Source organism: Ceratotherium simum, chromosome 4 (genome assembly GCF_057802395.1).
Source record: "Ceratotherium simum simum isolate JZ-2026a chromosome 4, ASM5780239v1, whole genome shotgun sequence".
Classification (NCBI taxonomy): Eukaryota; Metazoa; Chordata; class Mammalia; order Perissodactyla; family Rhinocerotidae; genus Ceratotherium; species Ceratotherium simum.
In genome coordinates this window covers 67,994,564-68,014,029 of record NC_141903.1, presented here as the reverse complement: position 1 = coordinate 68,014,029, position 19,466 = coordinate 67,994,564, and the positions used below count along the sequence as shown (strand labels likewise).

Here is a 19,466-nt window from a genome sequence, read left to right as displayed (position 1 = left end):
CATACTGTTTTCCATAGTGGCTGCACCAATTTACATTCCCACCAATAGGGTACAAGTGTTCCCTTTTCTCCACATCTTTGCCAACACTTATTTTTTATCTTTTTGATAATAGCCATCTGACAGGTGTGAGGTGGTATTTCATTGTGGTTTTGATTTGCATTTCCCTGATGATCAGTGATGCTGAGCATCTTTTCATGTGCCTGTTGGCCATCTGTACATCTTCTTTGGGTTAGTAAATGGATTTCCTTCCCATATAGTCTAGGTGCCCTTTAAACCGCTGTTTTTTTGCTGTGCTCCAGGGCGTGCAAGCCTGCACTGGGGCCCCTCAGTGATACCCCTCCCTGTTGCAGGTGCAACAGTGCGAGGTGTCACACTGCGTTCTCCCTCTCTCCTACCCATCTCTATCATTTGTTGTGCAGAAGCTGTTCAATCAGCCCTCAGTTCTTCTTCAGGAGGAACTGCTCTATATGTAGGTGTAGATTCAGTGTGTCCATTCGAGGAGCTGAGTTTAGGGTCTTCCTATGCCACCATCTTGGACCCCCCCTCAGGTTTTCTTAACAACTAACTTTTTAATAAGCATATGTTATGCTTTACTTACAAGCAATAAGATGAAATAATACTGAGACATTTACCTTAGAAAGCAAACTTACCTATATAGAGAGAAGACTTGTGTGTGGGCACAGAATCATCAATAAAGGCTGTTCCCAGGGTATACAGAGGAGTTCCTCCTGTACCCAACAATAGTTGTCCCAAGATGAAGACATACAAGTAGCTAGAAAGTGAAGAACTTGAAGAGGTACAACTGGTTCTATTCCTTGTTGTTAAGCAAGTATCTTTAGGGAAAAAAAATAAAATTGTGAATTTATAGAAATTTAGCTAATAATTTAAATATCTTACAAATTATACTTGCCTAAGATAACCTTCCTTACTTCTTCCATTTGCTTTGATTATATTTAAACTACTTTAAAATACATATATTACTAAAGAAAATTTATGAAATATCATGTCAAAATTTAGAAAATATACACCAAAACTGAGAAATATTACTTTAAGAATCAAAATTAACAAATTTTCAGGTAAATGAATATAAACACAATTGAAGCAAGTGGTACCAGGGAAGGAGAGTTTTCAGATTAAGAGGAAAAAAACTAGCCTTTATTTTTTTCCAAGTCATAAATACAATATAACTACCATACTGAATTTATCAATAAATATCTTAAACACATTTAAAAAATATACTTAGGTTATAGGATATTTTGTCCAAAACAGTAATTCTCAGTATTCACTAGAGTAATATTTGGAAGTTATATTTAGTTCTTTTTTACAGCTCAAACTATTTTATTAAACTTATTTTTTAAAGCAATCTTTGGGTCTATAGGATATTCTTTTGAATACCTTCAAAGCAAAAATGATTATCTTTAAGATTTGATTAAAATCTTTTTTAAAACCACATTCAAAGGCTGAGTATTATAGTAAATCCATATTCTCTAAACTCATTTGATAATATTAACGAACAAAAATGCTTGTTAAAAATATATTCCCAGCCCTTTCCCACCAAATCTGGTATAGTATCCAGGAATTTGCATTTTAACAATGGCCTCAGCTAATTCTATTTTCATTTCTTTGATATCAGATCCAGATTTATTATTTCCTGATTGAGGAGATAAGTAAGGCACCCAAAGCATCAACCTTGAAGATTCTTTAACTGGTTCATGGTCATCAAGGATACCATATTATATTTAGTTGTCATGCCCCCTTGGCCTCTCCTGGCTGTGACAATTTCTCAGATTTTTCTTTTTCTTTTTTGGATGACCTTGGCAGTTTTGAGGAGTATTGGGCAGATATTTTGTAGAATGTCCTTCAACTGGGATTTGTCTGATGTTTCTCCTATGATTAGCCTGGGCTTATGGGTTTTGTGGCAGAGGACCACACAGGCAAAATGCCATTTTGATCACATCACATCAAGGGTACATGCTACCAGCATCACTTACCACTCTTGATGATCACCTGGCTGAGGTAGTGTTTGTCAGCTTAATCCACTATGAAGTCACTCTTATTTCTCCACACTTTCCATATTATACTCTCTGGAAGGACGTCACTATGCACACCCCACACTTCAGAAGTGGGGTGTTATGTGCCACCTCTTTGAGGGTGGAGTATCTACATAAATTACTTCGAATTCTTCTGCACTCAAGACTTGTCTCTTCTCCTATATTAATTTATTCACTATTTTTTTTTTTTTTTGGTTGAGGAAGATTTACCCTGAACTATCATCTGTTGCCAATCTTCCTCCTTTTTTGCTTGAGGAAAATTAGTTCTGAGCTAACATCTGTGCCAATCCTCCTCAATTTTGTATGTGGGTCACTGCCACAGCATGGCTGACGAGTGGTGGAGCGGTGTAGGTCTGTGCCTGGGATGTGAACCCGCAAACCCAGGCCACCAAAGTGGAGCATGCCGAAATTAACCACTACGCCATGGGGCAGGCCCCATCAATCATTTGTCTTTCAGTGTGGATGCAAGGATATATATTTTATACTTTGGGTTATAATCCAATGCTACTTTATTTTGTTGCTCAGATTATTCCAGCTTTGGCTACCTGGAACTCTTTCAGTTGTTTCCTGTGTCCCTTTGACACACTTCTCTCATTGTGGATGTTTTTGTTTGTTTTGATCACTTCCTTATTTTCTGGCACCGTGAGATACTCCAGGTTCATCCTGTATATTTCCTGCCCTAGTCCTAGAATCAACCATTTCTCCAAGGGGCCCTGGTTTCTTTAATTACAGAATGGGAAATAACTTTATCATCCAGAATACAGTGATTATGTACAGTTCCTTTTGCCTTCAGGCTTGCAGACTGCACTCATTTGCAGAGTTACTTAGGTCAGCACCCTTTCCCCACCCTCTTTAGTAAGATTGTTTCATACATTTGTATTAATTACACTTAGATCCTTTTATCACATTCTGCATTTCAATCTGAAACCTTTTGACCTCTTAAACGATTTTTATAAATTTGTATATGTTAAAGTTCACTCTTTGTGTTGTAAAGTTCAACGGATTTTGACAAATACATAGTCTCATGTGTCCACAACTAAACTGTCATGTACAATAGTTTTACCACCCTAAAAAAAAATCTCCTATGCTCCCATCTATTTAACCCTCCTCCTTTCTGTCTGAACCCTTGGCAACTACTAATCTTTTTCCCATTACTATGGTTTTGCCTTTCCAGATTGGCATATACTTGGAATCATAAAGTATCTATCCTTTTCAGACTGGATTGTTTTACTTAGTAATATGCATTTAAGATTCATCCATGGCTTTCTGTGGCTTGAAATGTGATTTATTGTATCAATTCTAATAAAAGCAATAGAAGGAAATTATTCAGAAATAATACAAAGAGGAATGTATTGGATACAGTAGTTTTCACAAGTAGATCATATTACATATGACTTAAAAAAAAATAACAAAAATGCTAGGATATATTTCAGTGGGAAAAGATAGGGATGCAGCCTTCTGTTGGATTAACCCAAGAGCTTTTATTAAATTTGCTATGTGTAGGTTTACTGCTGGATGCTCGGTTTTGTGTCACTGATCTTTGCAGTCTTTCGCCAGCATAATCTTGTAATTACTTCAGCTGTCTCAGGTTTGAGAGTTATCAATATCTCAGCCTGCTGTAACCCATCTGACAGTACTGCGCGTGACAGGCTCTGTAATGGTTATCAGATCTTATTTTATCATTTCTCCCAAATAAACAAGGACCTAGATCTACTTGTGAAAACTATCTTTATATATGTATGGAAAGTGTGGGGAAAAAAGTGTGACTTCATAGTGGATTAAGCTGACAAACACTACCTCAGCCAGGTGATCATCAAGAGTGATAAGTGATGCTGATAGCATGTACCCTTGATATATGATGAAAATGGCATTTTGCCTGTGTGGTCCTCCCCCCACAAAACCCATAAGCCCAGGCTAATCACAGGAGAAACATCAGACAAATCCCAGTTGAAGGACATTCTACAAAATATCTGCCCAATACTCCTCAAAACTGCCAAGGTCATCAAAAGAAAAAGAAAAATCTGAGAAATTGTCACAGCCAGGAGGAGCCAAGGGGACATGACAACCAATGTAATATGGTATCCTGGATCAGATCCTAGAACAGAAAAAGGACATTAAATAAAAACTAAGGAAATCTGAATAAAGTATGGACCTCAGTTAATAAGTATAAACATTAATAGCTGATGTACCAATATTAGTTCATTAAGCATAAGAAATGTAGCATACAAAGTAAGATGTTCATAGTAGGGAGAAATAGTTGTGGTGTGTATGGAAACTCTCTAGACTATCTTCATAATTTTTCAGTATATCTACAACTGTTCTAAAAATCAAGTTTTACTAAAACTTTTTAAAGTATAGACTAAAACAATCAATTACAAATAAAAGCTTAAACTTTCATAAATATTAAAAATAAAAAATAAAAATATATGGCAGCAATTTTAATTAAGCAGATACTCCCGGAGATGGAAGAATACATAGAAAGAGGTAAAACAACAGACTGCAATATTCATCTTTCTCAGGCCAAGAGAGCAAATGGTCAAAAATAAGCAAGGATAGAGAAGACCTAAACAATGTAATTAGTAACACTGAATTTAGGAAAACACGTCAAATTCTGCTCTCTGATAAAATTGCGCCTTCCATGTTTAGGTCACATGGACAATTCTAAAAAAATTGACCAAACATTGTGCTACAAAAATATCTATATACGTTCCAAAGAGTAAATAAGAATAACATTCTATGACCAAAATGAAATAAAACTAGAAATTTATAACAACAAAAAACAAAAAGGAATCTGGAATTTTTAAAAATTCGAAACACTATTAAATTATTCCTGGATCAAAAAAAATTGGAATTACAAAATTTCTCAGAAATGATGATACTAGAAACAATACACATCAAAATTTATATGATACATATAACTAAAATAGTACTTATAGGAACAGCATCTAAGTCAAACAGAAAAAGAACCAAAAAAAGGAAATCAAAATTTAAAATATATAAAAATAAATCACACATTAATGAGTTACTCCCAACACTAACACCACTGGAGCTAGAAGAGCTTATCACAGAGTATCTATGCAGGAAATAACATGCAAAAGAATACCCAGAGAAAAATATTGAAAAAGGCAAACAAGAGGCCTCTCTAAACTATAAAGCAATAAAACAATTACAACAATGAAGAATTAATAAATGAACAGAAATCTGATTAACAGAATGAAAAATAATAAAATTAACAAAAAGTAAATCCTTTGAAATAATCAGTAAAATAAACTACTAGCTAACATAATATAAAAGGAGAAATTACATATATACAAATAATGTGTGAAAAAAAAGAAAGGACATATAAAGAGAGGACATTTCTAAAAAATCATAAGAGACTACTTAGAGCAGATTTCTAGCAAATGAATTTGAAAATGTAAAATGGTTAATTCCCAAGCCCAGACAGTTTCAAAGATGAATTTTACCAAACCTTTAAATATTAAATAATGACTATAATAATCATAATAATAATATGCCTAATCTACTTAAACTATTCCAGAACACAGAAAAAGGATTAAAAATTACCAAAATATTTTTATGAATTGAGTACAAACTGATAATAACACATGAAAAAGATTAACAACAAAAGAAACCCATAGACCAATCTCATATCTGAATATCAATGCAAAAAAATCATAAATTACATATTAGCAACAAAATCCAACAACATATTAAAAAATACAGCATGACTTTTTAAAGAAGCACACTAGAAAATCTATTAAGAAAATTTAATAAATTTCATTTAATCATAAAAATCACACGATCACTTTCATAGTTTTTTTTTTTTTTTTTTTTTGGTGAGGCAGATTGGCCAGTCCTCCTCTGAGGACTGAGGAAGGTTGGCCCCAGGCTAACATCCATGCCTATCTTCCTCTACTTTATATGGGACGCCGCCGCAGCATGGCTTGACAAGCGGTGCGCCGGTCCACCCCCTGGATCAGAACCCAAGAACACCGCCCGCCAAAGTGGAGCGTGCGAACCTAACCACTAAGCCACTGGGCCTACTTTCATAGATTTTCAGTAAACATTTGAAAATGTCAACACCAAATCATATTATCAACATAAAATAGGAATAGATATTTCTTTAACGTGATCAAATATATGGGTACATAAGTGTGTATATGTTCACGGGTATGCATATGCACACATACGTATGCATATACATATACAAACTGGTAAAATCGGAACTAAGACAAGGATGCTTGCTATCTCTGCAACTTTTCAATACTGCATTAGAGGGAAATAGAAAAGAACTCAAGGCCTACGATATGGCATTCAAGAGGTAAAATTATCTTCATTTGCAGAAGTTATTATTGCCTTTCCGGAACACTGAAAATAATCAATGGAAAAACTACTTAAAAACAAGAGAATTTAGTAAAATAGTAAAATATAAAATTAACATACAAAAAACTCAGTAGGCTTCACATGCACAAGTTAGCTGATATGATGGAAGAAAAAACCAATTTATGATAGAAAAAATAAACTAAATACACTTAGAAATAAATGTGAACATCCTTTATGAAGATTACAGTCTGCCTAGCATCACAGAGAAGCAAGCAAGGTGGGGCAGATCAAGGAACACAGTTTGTCACAAAGGCAAGGTGCCAGAGAAAGATCCTGAATTTGAACAGCAATCTTCGGATGTGGGAAGAAGTAAAAGCTAAATAACCTACTCTTCAGGAACATCCATCTCAACCAGAGAGAATCCCCACTTGCCCAGAACAGGGTTCCAGTGCCTCTCCTGCATGAATATTAGGCTATGCAGAACTCCAAGATGGTCCCCCAAGATTCCCCATCCTAATTCCTGGGACTGTGGATATGACAATATCACAGCTTTGACCATGTTACAGTGGCAAAAGCGATTTTGCAGAGTAATTTAAGGTTATTAATCAGTTGACTTTGAATTAGTCAGAACGGAGATTATATGGCTGTGCTCAATCTAATCACATGAGCCCTTTGAAAGCAGAGGTTTTTTTCTGGCTGGCAGCAGCAACAGAAGTCACAGGATTTTGAAGCAAAGGGATTCTATGAGCCGTTGCTGGCTTTGAAGGAGAGGACCATGTGCCAAGGAATGTGGGGAGCTTCTAGAAGCTGAGAGCAACTCCCACTGACGATCGTCCAGGAAATGGGGATCTCAGTTCAACAATTCCAAGAAACTGATACTTCCAACAGTTTAATGAGCTTGGAAAAGAATTCTTCTCTAGAGCCTCAAATGAGAATGCAGCCAGCTGACACCTTGAGTCTGAGACTCTGAGCTGAGAACCCAGCTGAGCTGTGTCAAGACTCTTGACCCATGGAGATGGTAAGATAATATATTTGTGCTGTTTCAAGTTGTTAAGTTTGCATAATAAGTTACGCAACAATAGAAAAATAATACAAACATCTCACAAAAAGCTGGCCAAGGAATAATTTGCCTCACTCAAAGGCAAATTTTGGTTGAATAATAACCAAAAAGGAAAAGCAAATGACATGGCAGAAAAATATCGCCATAATGTACTTAAAATTTACCATATTGCCATACTTTAAAAAAAGTGATGAAAACAATTGCTTCTTAAAACCAAAAGCTGAAAACAGGGATTTAATAAGCTCATAAGTGTGGTAAGAAAGGGAAGAAAAAAATGGGCTGAAAGATCTCAGGAAAGACATGGAAATAAAAGTCATGCCAGAATAGACAAAAGAGAGAATAGAGACTGTGAGAATTACAAGGACACACAGAATAGGCTTGAGAAACACGAACAAAATTAAATAAACAAAAACTAAGACTTAAAAGATTCAAGAGAAAATTATAGAAATGAGATCCAGACAGAAGAAATCAAACATATGCATAATCAATCAGAATAGAAAAATTATATATTCGAAGACAAAACTTAGGAAACTTGCCCGAAATAAATGAAGACTGATCTATAGTTTAAAAGGGCAAAAAGCATCCCAGGAAAATTTGATGTATGACTTTCAACAAGAAGACATTCCCTTGTAAAGTTACTGTATTTATGGATGAAGAAAGACTTCTTTAAACATGCAGGAAAAAAGATAGTCACTTATGCAGAGGAAAATAAAAAACACTTCACTGGCATCAGAATTCTCTAAAGCAACATTTATCCCATACAGTTAAAAGACTGATAAAAAAGTGATCAATGAAACATAATGTGACTCACAAATTTTATGCTCAGCCAAACTGTCATTCAAATATAAAGGCAAAAGACAAATATTTAAACACATTTAAAATCTTATGGAATTAGCCTTTCTTGAAAGAAAAAAAAAAAAAACCTCCTAGAGTGTACATTTCAGCCCACCAAGAAATACTTCATTCAGAGATGCCATGGAGAACTGAAGACCATTCATCATAAGCAATATTAAGTAATTTATTGAATTGTATCTAACACAGCTTTATAAAATAGCTAGATTTACCTATTATGTGAATTCTGCAGTATTATTAGTTGAGGAAACTATTTAAACCTAGAATTTCAATTTCTAATGGGAAATCAAAAAGTTTCTGACAAAATACTTTGAACGCTAATTTAAAAGCACATGATTTCACAATACACCACAAGAGGGCGCTCCTATGTTGTTTATGAACAGGGCAGCATTGCCAATAAAATTAAGGCTTAGAACTTCACTTAATGGGCAAACCAGTTTCCAGTCCTGTCCGCTAACATTTGCAGGAACCAAAGGCAAAAGGGCAAAAGAAAATCTACATACCAGAATATTTAGAAGTTAAATACTAAGCTCAGCCCAACCTTCAACCCCACTCAAAAGCCCACAGCCTGCTCCTCCCCAGGCATTTACCTTCAGAACAGAGGTAAATGAGAGCTAAAAGAGACCAGGTCCAGGGCCGGCCTGGTGGCACAGCAGTTAAGTGCGCGAGTTCCACTTCAGGGGCCCCGGGTTCGCAGGTTCCGATCCCGGGTGCGCACCAATGCACCACTTGTCAAGCCATGCTGTGGCGGCGTCCCATATAAAGTAGAGGAAGTTGGGCACGGATGTTAGCCCAGGGCCAATCTTCCTCAGCAAAAAAAAAAAAGAGGAGGATTGGCATCGAATGTTAGCACAGGGCTGATCTTCCTCACAAAAAAAAAAAAAAAGAGAGAAACCAGGTTTTCCTTTGGGCCTATCCTGCTGCCAGGGGTAGGGCAGGATGCTGCAGCCTGAGATGGGATTCCACTCCCCCAGCCACGCTTCTGACAGTATGTCCAGGAGGTGCCCATGCCTCCTGAGAAGAAGCATAGTTTTCTGGGGAGCCCCATCTGCCTAATTACCTGCATCAGGTACTCTGAGGTGGCTAACTTTAATCAGCAACAGCCTCTCTTTCTCCCTTCCCAAGGAGTGACTGGAATTTTCTTCCCCTGGCTCCACTTCCCATCTCCCAGCCGCTGCCCCAAAGAAAGAGAAGGAGCTGTTGCTTTTGTTTAAACTTGACTATTCCCAAGTCTAAACAGCATCTTCTGGCCTGGAGACTGCATCTCATTCCTACATCCCTCTCCTATAACCTCTGTTTACTTATGCTGTTACCAGTCTTTCAAAAACCTTTCTCACAAAACTTTAAAGAGAAAAACAAATTATCTTTGAGTCTCAGTGTCTGTGATATGGGTCCTTCTAAGCATAGGGCTCAAGGCAGGGCCCTTCTTGCCCAGGCCTAAGGGCAGCTGGTGGTAGAAGATTTGAGAAAGCAGCAAGAAAAATACTCTTCTTGAAGGTGAGGAGCAACACTCCAAAGTCCAGATTTCGCTTGCCTGCAACAAATGACGTAGGAACAGATGAGCCAGGTGGCAGCAGGGACTTCTTGGGCTGCTTTGGTTCATAAAAAGAGACAGTGTGGGGTGGGAAGAGGTTGCACAAAGAAACTCACAGACAATTCAGGACTCCATCTTTGCGGGAACTGAAAAGGTGAGAGAGCCTTTGCCTGTGCAACCAACCTGCCCAGGATGCTAGCCTGACCACTCACCTCCTGTGGGAACCTAACTGAGTCAATAAAGCGACCTTCAAAAGGAGCTATCACAGCATCCACACAAAGATGTTATAAGAACAAAGAGCAACATACTTTTATTAAAATTAAGATAGGACACGGACCACAAAAATATTTTCATAGGGCAGATGAAATATGCCAACATACATTGCATCATGAAACAAAGCAATTATTTACATGAAGGAAGATGGTAAAGCAGAAATGAAATAACTTAGAAAAGAAGTGGTGAGAGAAAGAAAGAGGAGATGAAACATGTGCTGGCAGAAATCAGGAAAGAAATAAAAGGGAAAAATTTAAACCCCATAGAAAGGAAGATAAAATCAAAAGGGGCACAAGAATGAACAGATTGAGAAAACACAGTAACAGGGATATAGTATCAAAATTAGAAAAGTGAGTAAAATGAAGGATAAAGAAAAAAGCAGAGGAAATGTTAAGTATATCTAAGGTGACCAAGGAGATCACATATACACATAATTGAAGTACCTAAGAAAAAAGACTAACATGGAACAAAATACTCAAAGATATAATTTAAGAAAATAACCCCCAAATTTAAAAATATGTATGTAAATCTATATACTTCAATCAGCATAACTGGGTGTCAGGGAAACATGACATGAACAGTCATCATCAAGACATAGCGTAGTCTGGACTTTGAAGAGACACTCCAAATTACACAGACATATGGACTATTGAGAATATTCTTTGTAGAGAATACCAGCAGTATATTGTATATCAAGTGTCACAAGCACCTCCAAATGATTTTAGAATACACAGGTGGGGCCGGCCCCATGGCTTAGCGGTTAAGTGCGCGCGTTCTGCTACTGGCGGCCCCGGTTCGGATCCTGGGCGCGCACCAACACACTGCTTCTCCGGCCATGCTGAGGCCGCATCCCACATACAGCAACTAGAAAGATGTGCAGCTATGACATACAACTATCTACTAGGGCTTTGGGGGAAAAATAAATAAATAAATAAAATTTTTAAAAAAAAGAATACACAGGTGGACAGAGGCTATTGAGTATAGTCATGAGTCGCTTAACGATAGGGATTTCGCGTTATGTGAACATCATGGAGTGTACTTACACAAACCTAGATGGTACAGCCTACTACACATCTAGGCTATATGGTACTAATCTTATGGGACCACTGTTGTATATGTGGTGCATCATTGACTAAAACAACATTGTTATGCAGCGCATGATTATACTTTGAATAAGAATGGATGGGAAATTCCAAAAAAGGCAATGATCAAACCATGACTATACAAAAGAGAAACACTAAAGTTACAAATATGAATGACACCTTGTGACAAATAACACACTAACATTTAACTACCATGAAATGTATCCTATTTTATTCACATTATATTGTTCAGGAGGAAAGACACTATATAAATAAATACTGTTAGACTTTATGGCGCTTCTCAGTACTCAAAGCTTCCACATACATTTCCTAGCCTAATCTTTACAACAACTTTGCGCAATCATTTTATAAATGAAGAAACTGAAGCCCTAAGTCAATGCTATTCATAGTCAGATTTTGCAACATAACCCAATAATCTGATTTCTATTCTTCTGATCCTCCAATGTATTCTCCATGATCTTTGAGCTACAATTTAATGAGCTGAGCCATCATCTAAAGAGGTATAAAGCAAGATTTCTTCAAGTGTACTTTATGGAACCCTAGGTTTCTGAGAATTTCCATGAACAAAAGGGTTCTAGGGTCAGATTAGTTTGGGAAACACTATGTTCTACTATTGTACCTCTCCCCTTAGAGAGTAACAAGCATGCATTTCTATGTAATATGATCAAATTTTACACATTATCTATCATATATTCAAGTTACTTTTTTTCTCCATTAATGTCTAACATCTCACAGACTAGTGCTCTATAAAACACACTTTTGAAAAATACTGGTTTGAAGTGTAACAAAGGTGTCAAGTAAAACAAAACACCCTAGGTAATTAAAAATTTTAAATTTAACCCTTGTATAGATACACTTAAATCTTAGAAGGTTAGTGTTATCAATGATCACTTAATGATTCCCATTGCCAAGATTTAGGATTTTGCCTTTCACCTTCTCTCTTACTATTTCTCTCCTTTGGAATGAACATCCGCTGTCATGGCTGTAGAAACTGCGAAGAGCACTGCATATCTCAGTTTTGAACTTCCACTATCCCTTATGCTCTAGAGCTATATTTCTAATGCCAAATTTCTACCTCCAATCTCTAAAACAAAACTCACCATCCTTCTCACAAAACCAACTTCTCTACCTGATTTTCCAATATCTATTTATAACATCCATTTTCTAGTCATCAAGTTTAAAACATCAAAATCATTCGACAATACATTCCTTGTCTGTAATGACCACACTATATGTTTTCCCTACTGAATTCATACCCGTTGTTCAAGCTCAGCTCAAATTCCACTTTCTAATAAAAGTTCTCCCAGTTGCCCAAAGGAGATTCTCTCTTCATTTACAAATACAGCAGAGAGGGAGTCAAGATGGCGGCGTAGGCAGACTCTGAACTCACCTCCTCCCGTGGACACAGCCAATTTACAACTACTCGTGGAAAAATTACCCCTGAGACAGAGCTGAAAACTGGATAAGAGGAACTCCTGCAACAACGGACAATCCTAACTGGGGTGGAAGAGGCAGAGACTCCCTCCCGGAGAGGAAAAACGCCGCCTTCACAAGCCGCCAGCTTCACGGCCGCCGGGAGCAGCTCACAGGTACGCAGCCTCCCTGGAGGCGCGGGGCCCTGAGCCGGGGAGCGCCCCCGCTGTGGGCATTGTGTGGACCCAGCACAATCGAGACCAGCGGCATAATATCTGACTTTGCTGCTACTAAAGCATTGGGTAGCATCCCCAGAAAACCCGGCTCACAAAGAAACTAAAACTGGCTCTTAAAGGGCCCGCGCACAAACTCACCCGCTCCAGAAAGCATCCTAAAATCACCAGAAAGAAAGGTGCACACTGCTTTGGTGACAAGAGACTCACCTAATAGGCCCTGAGGGCATCTCGGTGAGGGTGAGACCTCTCCAGGGACTGGGACATTGGCGGCGGCCATTGTTGTGGCCTGGTGTGAGCGTGCTGACACAGACGCCATTGGAGTTTTCCCTGAGACCTGCTAGCCCAGGGTCTGCTCCACCCGCTAGAGCACCGATTTAATCCAGCTCAGCCAGGGCAGGCAGCCCACCCTAGAGACTGGCCCCACCTAACAACAAACCCTCAGGCAACGTGTGGGCCTGCATAGATTGGTGACTGGATTTTCTGCAGCCTGGCAACTGAGCTGACTTGAGCGGGGCAGGGTGTGCACAAGGAGCGGGTGGAGAGTGTGGGGTGGTGGCGGAGTGTGTGGGGCTCCCGCCGTGGAGAGACTGGGTCCGCTTGGGGAGGTCGGGCGCCACACGGGCAGGACTGTGTTGACTGTGTGTGTGGACCTGTGGGCGGCAGGGCTTGTCAGCTGCAGAAGACTTGTGCTTCTCAAAGACCCACATAGGAGGTTTGCCCCACCTTCCAAAGCCTGAAACAATTGGGTGCTCCTGTGCCTGAGGCCAGCCGCACTCCAGCTGCAATCCTCAGAGAGCTGACAAGAGACCTAATAGGCTAGAGGTTTACAGCAATTCTAAGGCCCTGAGCCTAACAACCTGCCACGCTGGGGGCCTACTCACTTAAAAGAAATACTGCAACACAGATGTGGTATTAGAACTTGCAGCCAACTGTGCTGGGGCTCCTCACACCTGATAAAGAGACTGAAGGGCCCACAACAACTACAAGCAGCTGAGCATTACAACAGCTAGCCAGGAGCATAACTCAGCCTCCTTGGGCGCCTATAGGGAGAGCTAACAGGCCACAATAGAAGCACACACGTAGCCCACATAGGGGCCACCCCTGGAACATTGAGAACTGAGGGAAGCACACTGGAAGCCTCCTAAGCCATCACTTACATAAGGTCACCTATCCAAGAGCAGGAGACGTAGCTGACCTACCTAATACATAGACACAAGCACAGGGAAAGAGGCAAAATGAGGAGGCAAAAGAATACATTCCAAGTAAGGGAACAGGACAAAACCCCAGAAAAGGAACTAAGTGAAACAGAAATGAGCAACCTACCCGACAGAGAGTTCAAACTAAGAGTGTTAAGGATGCTAACTGATCTGGGGAGAAGAATAGATGAACTCAGTGAGAATGTCAACAAAGAAATGGAAGATATAAAAAAGAACCAATCAGAAATGAAGAATACAATACTGGAAATGAAAAATTCATTAGAGGGACTCAAAAGCAGAGTAGAGGATACAGAAGAACGGATCTGTGAGCTGGAAGAAAGACTAGAAGAAATTACCCAAGGTGAACAGGTAAAAGAGAAAAGAATTAAAAAGAGTGAGGACAGTCTAAGGGACCTCTGGGACAACATCAAGCGCACTAACATCCGTGTTATAGGTGTCCCGGAAGGAGAAGAGCGAGACAAGGGGTCAGAGAATCTATTTCAAGAAATAATAGATGAAAACTTCCCTAACCTAAGGAAGGAAACAGACATCCAGGTACAGGAGGCACAGAGAGCCCCAAACAAGATAAACCCAAAGAGGCCCACACCAAGACACATCATAATCAAAATGTCCAGAATTAAAGATAAAGAGAGAATCCTAAAAGCCACAAGAGAATGTCAAGTTACATACAAAGGAAACCCCATAAGGCTATCAGCTGACTTCTCAGCAGAAACCTTACAGGCTAGAAGAGAATGGCACGATATATTTAAAGTGCTAAAAGGAAAAACTTACAGCCAAGAATACTCTACCCAGCAAGGTTATCGTTCAAAATGGAAGGAGAGATAAAAATTTCCCAGACAAGCAAAAATTAAAGGAGTTTGTCACCAAGAAACCAGTGTTACAAGAAATGTTAAAGGGACTGATTTAAGGGGAAAAGAGAAGACCACAAATAGGAAAAATTATCTATTTCCACGATTAGAACGTAATGGATACAAATGCACAAAAAAGAAGTTGGATATGATATCAAAAACAAAAGGAGGGAGGAGGGTAGTTAAAGAGTACAGCTTTCAGACAGAGGTCAAACTAAAGTGACCATCAATTCTGTATAGAAGAAGTAAGGAACAGAGAAGGACTACTAAAACACTGAGGGAAAAAAAAAAAAAAAAAAAGTTAAAAAATGGCAGTAAGTACATACTTATCAATAGCTACTTTAATCGTCAATGGACTAAATGCTCCAATTAAAAGGCATAGGGTGGCTGACTGGATAAAAAAACAAGACCCATATATATGCTGCATACAAGAGACACACTTCAGACCTAAAGACACTCACAAACTGAAAGTGAAGGGATGGAAAAAGATACTCCACGCAAATGGCAATGAAAAGAAAGCAGGGGTAGCAGTACTCATATCAGACAAAATAGACTTTAAAACAAAAACTGTAAAACGAGACAAAGAAGGGCATTACATAATGATCAAGGGAACAATCCAACAAGAGGATATAACACTTGTAAATATCTACGCACCCAATCTAGGTGCACCTAAATATATAAAGCAATTATTAACAGACATAAAAACAGAAATAGACAGTAACACAATAATAGTAGGGGACTTTAACACTCCACTTACACCAACGGATAGATCATCCAAACAGAAGATCAATAAGGAAACACTGGCCTTAAATGACACACTAGAACAGATGGACCTAGTAGATATATACAGAGCATTCCATCCAAAAACCGAAGAATACACGTTCTTTTCAAATGCACATGGAACATTCTCCAGGATTGATCACATATTAGGCCACAAAACAAGTCTCCATAAATTTAAGAAGATTGAAATAATACCAACCATCTTTTCGGACCACAACGGTATGAAACTAGAAATCAACTATAGGAAGAAAATCAGAAAAGCCACAAATACATGGAGATTAAACAAAATGCTACTGAACAACGATTGGGTTAACGAAGAAATCAAAGAAGAAATCAAAAAATACCTGGAGACAAATGAAAATGAAAATACGACATGCCAGAATTTATGGGATACAGCAAAAGCGGTTCTAAGAGGGAAGTTTATAGCAATACAGGCCTATCTCAACAAACAAGAAAAATCTCAAATAAACAGTCTAACAATGCACCTAAAGGAACTGGAAAAAGAAGAACAAACAAAGCCCAAAATCAGTAGAAGAAGGGAAATAATAAAAATCAGAGCAGAAATAAATGAAATAGAGACCAAAAACAATAGAAAAATTAATAAAACCAAGAGCTGGTTCTTTGAAAAGATAAACAAAATTGACAAACCTTTAGCTAGACTCACCAAGAAGAAAAGAGAGAAGGCACAAATAAGTAAAATCAGAAATGAAAGAGGAGAGGTTACAACAGACACCTCAGAAATACAAAAGATTATAAGAGAATACTATGAAAAACTATATGCCAACCAATTCGACAATCTGGAAGAAATGGATAAATTCTTAGAATCATACAACCTTCCAAAACTGGATCAAGAAGAAGTAGAGAATTTGAATAGACCAATCACCAGTAAGGAGATCGAAACAGTAATCAAAAACCTCCCCAAAAATAAAAGTCCAGGACCAGATGGCTTCCCTGGTGAATTCTACCAAACATTCAAAGAAGAGTTAATACCTATCCTTCTCAAACTCTTCCAAACAATTGAGGAGGGGGAAGCTCCTAACTCATTCTACGAAGCTGACATTACCCTGATACCAAAACCAGACAAGGACAACACAAAAAAAGAAAATTACAGGCCAATATCACTGATGAACATCGATGCGAAAATCCTCAACAAAATACTAGCAAATCGCATACAACAATACGTAAAAAGATTATACACCATGATCAAGTGGGATTTATTCCAGGGATGCAGGGATGGTTTAACATTCGCAAATCAATCAACGTAATACACCACATTAATAAAATGAAGAATAAAAATCACATGATCATCTCAATAGATGCAGAGAAAGCATTTGACAAGATCCAGCATCCATTTATGATAAAAACTCTGAATAAAATGGGTATAGAAGGAAAGTACCTCAACATAATAAAGACCATATATGAGAAACCCACAGCTAATATCATCCTCAATGGTGAAAAACTGAAAGCTATCCCTCTAAGAACAGGAACCAGACAAGGATGCCCACTGTCACCACTCCTATTTAACATAGTATTGGAAGTCCTAGCCAGAGCAATCAGGCAAGAGAAAGAAATAAAAGGGATCCAAATTGGAAAGGAAGAAGTGAAACTGTCACTATTTGCAGATGACATGATTTTATATATAGAAAACCCTAAAGAATCCACCAGAAAACTTTTAGAAGTAATAGACGACTATGGTAAAGTTGCAGGATACAAAATCAACATACAAAAATCAGTTGCATTTCTGTACACTAACAACGAAGTAGCAGAAAGAGAAATTAAGAATACCATCCCATTTACAATTGCAACAAAAAGAATAAAATACCTAGGAATAAACTTAACCAAAGAGGTGAAAGATCTGTACACCGAAAACTATAAAACATTGCTGAAAGAAATTGAAGAGGACACAAAGAAATGGAAAGATATTCCGTGCTCTTGGATTGGAAGAATTAACATAGTTAAGATGTCCATACTTCCTAAAGCCATCTATAGATTCAATGCAATCCCTATCAAAGTTCCAACAACATTTTTCACAGAAATAGAACAAAGAATCCTAAAATTTATATGGAACAACAAAAGACCCCGAATAGCTAAAGGAATCCTGAGAAAAGAACAAAGCTGGAGGTATCACACTCCCTGATTTCAAAATATACTACAAAGCTATAGTAACCAAAACAGCATGGTACTGGCACAAAAACAGACACACAGATCAATGGAATAGAATCGAAAGCCCAGAAATAAACCCACACATCTATGGACAGCTAATCTTTGACAAAGGAGCCAAGAACATACAATGGGGAAAAGAAAGTCTCTTCAACAAATGGTGTTGGGAAAACTGGATAGCCATATGCAAAAAAATGAAAGTAGACCCTTACCTTACACCATACACAAAAATTAACTCCAAATGGATTAAAGACTTGAATGTAAGACCTGAAACTGTGAAACTTCTAGAAGAAAACATAGGCAGTACGCTCTTCCACATCAGTCTTAGCAACATCTTTTCAAACACCACATCTGACCGGGCAAGAGAAACAATAGAAAAAATAAACAAATGGGACTACATCAAACTAAAAAGCTTCTGCACAGCAAAGGAAACCATCAACAAAACGAAAAGACAACCTAACAATTGGGAGAAGATATTTGCAAACCATACATCTGATAAGGGCTTAATCTCCAAAATATATAAAGAACTCATGCATCTCAACAACAAAAAAACTTCCAACCCAATTAAAAAATGGGCAAAAGACCTGAACAGACATTTCTCCAGAGAAGATATACAGATGGCCAACAGACACATGAAAAGATGTTCAAAATCACTAACTATCAGGGAAATGCAAATCAAAACTACAATGAGATATCACCTCACGCCTGTCAGAATGGCTATAATTAACAAGACAGGAAACAACATGTGTTGGAGAGGATGTGGAGAGAAGGGAACTCTCATACACTGCTGGTGGGAGTGCAAACTGGTGCAGCCACTATGGAAAACAGTATGGAGATTCCTCAAAAATCAACGATAGAACTACCATATGATCCAGCTATTCCACTGTTGGGTATTTATCCAAAGAACTTGAAAACACCAATTTGCAAAGGTACATGCACCCCTGTGTTCATTGCAGCCTTATTCACGATAGCCAAGACTTGGAAGCAACCTAAGTGCCCATCAAGGGACGAATGGATAAAGAAGCTGTGGTATATATACACAATGGAATACTACTCAGCCATAAGAAACGACGAAATCCAGCCATTTGTGACAACATGGATGGACATTGAGGGTATAATGCAAAGTGAAATAAGTCAGAGGGAGAAGGTCAAATACCGTATGATTTCCTTCATTAAGTAGTAGATAATAACAACAATAAACAAACACATAGGGACAGAGATTGGATTGGTGGTTACCAGAGGGGAAGGGGGGAGGAGGAGGGTGAAAGGGATAATTCGGTACATGTGTGTGGTGATGGGTTGTAATTAGTATTTTGGTGGTGAACATGATGTAGTCCATGCAGAAATAGAAGTACAATGATGTACACCTGAAATTTTTACAATGTTATAAACCAATGTTACTGCAATAAACAAAAAATTAAAGTCAAAAAAAAAAAAAAAAAAAAAAAAAAAAACAAATACAGCAGTCTCCCCCGCCCATCCATGAGGAATATGTTGCACGACCCCCAGTGGATGCCTGAAATCTCAGATAGTACCGAACCCTATAGATACTATGTTTTTTTCCTATATATACATACCTATGATCAAGTTTAATTTATAAGTTAGGCACAGTAAGA

At 38.1% G+C, this 19,466-nt stretch overlaps 1 protein-coding gene across 1 annotated transcript in view; it reads right to left on the bottom strand.

Moving 5' to 3' along the window:
• SLCO4C1 (solute carrier organic anion transporter family member 4C1) overlaps positions 1-19,466 on the bottom strand; it is a 66,737-nt gene that overhangs the window by 27,359 nt on the left and 19,912 nt on the right. Inside the window, exon 3 of the mRNA XM_004420342.3 lies at positions 651-833. Within this exon, the coding sequence (XP_004420399.2) occupies positions 651-833 (183 nt within the window). The remainder of the gene's footprint in view (positions 1-650; positions 834-19,466) is intronic.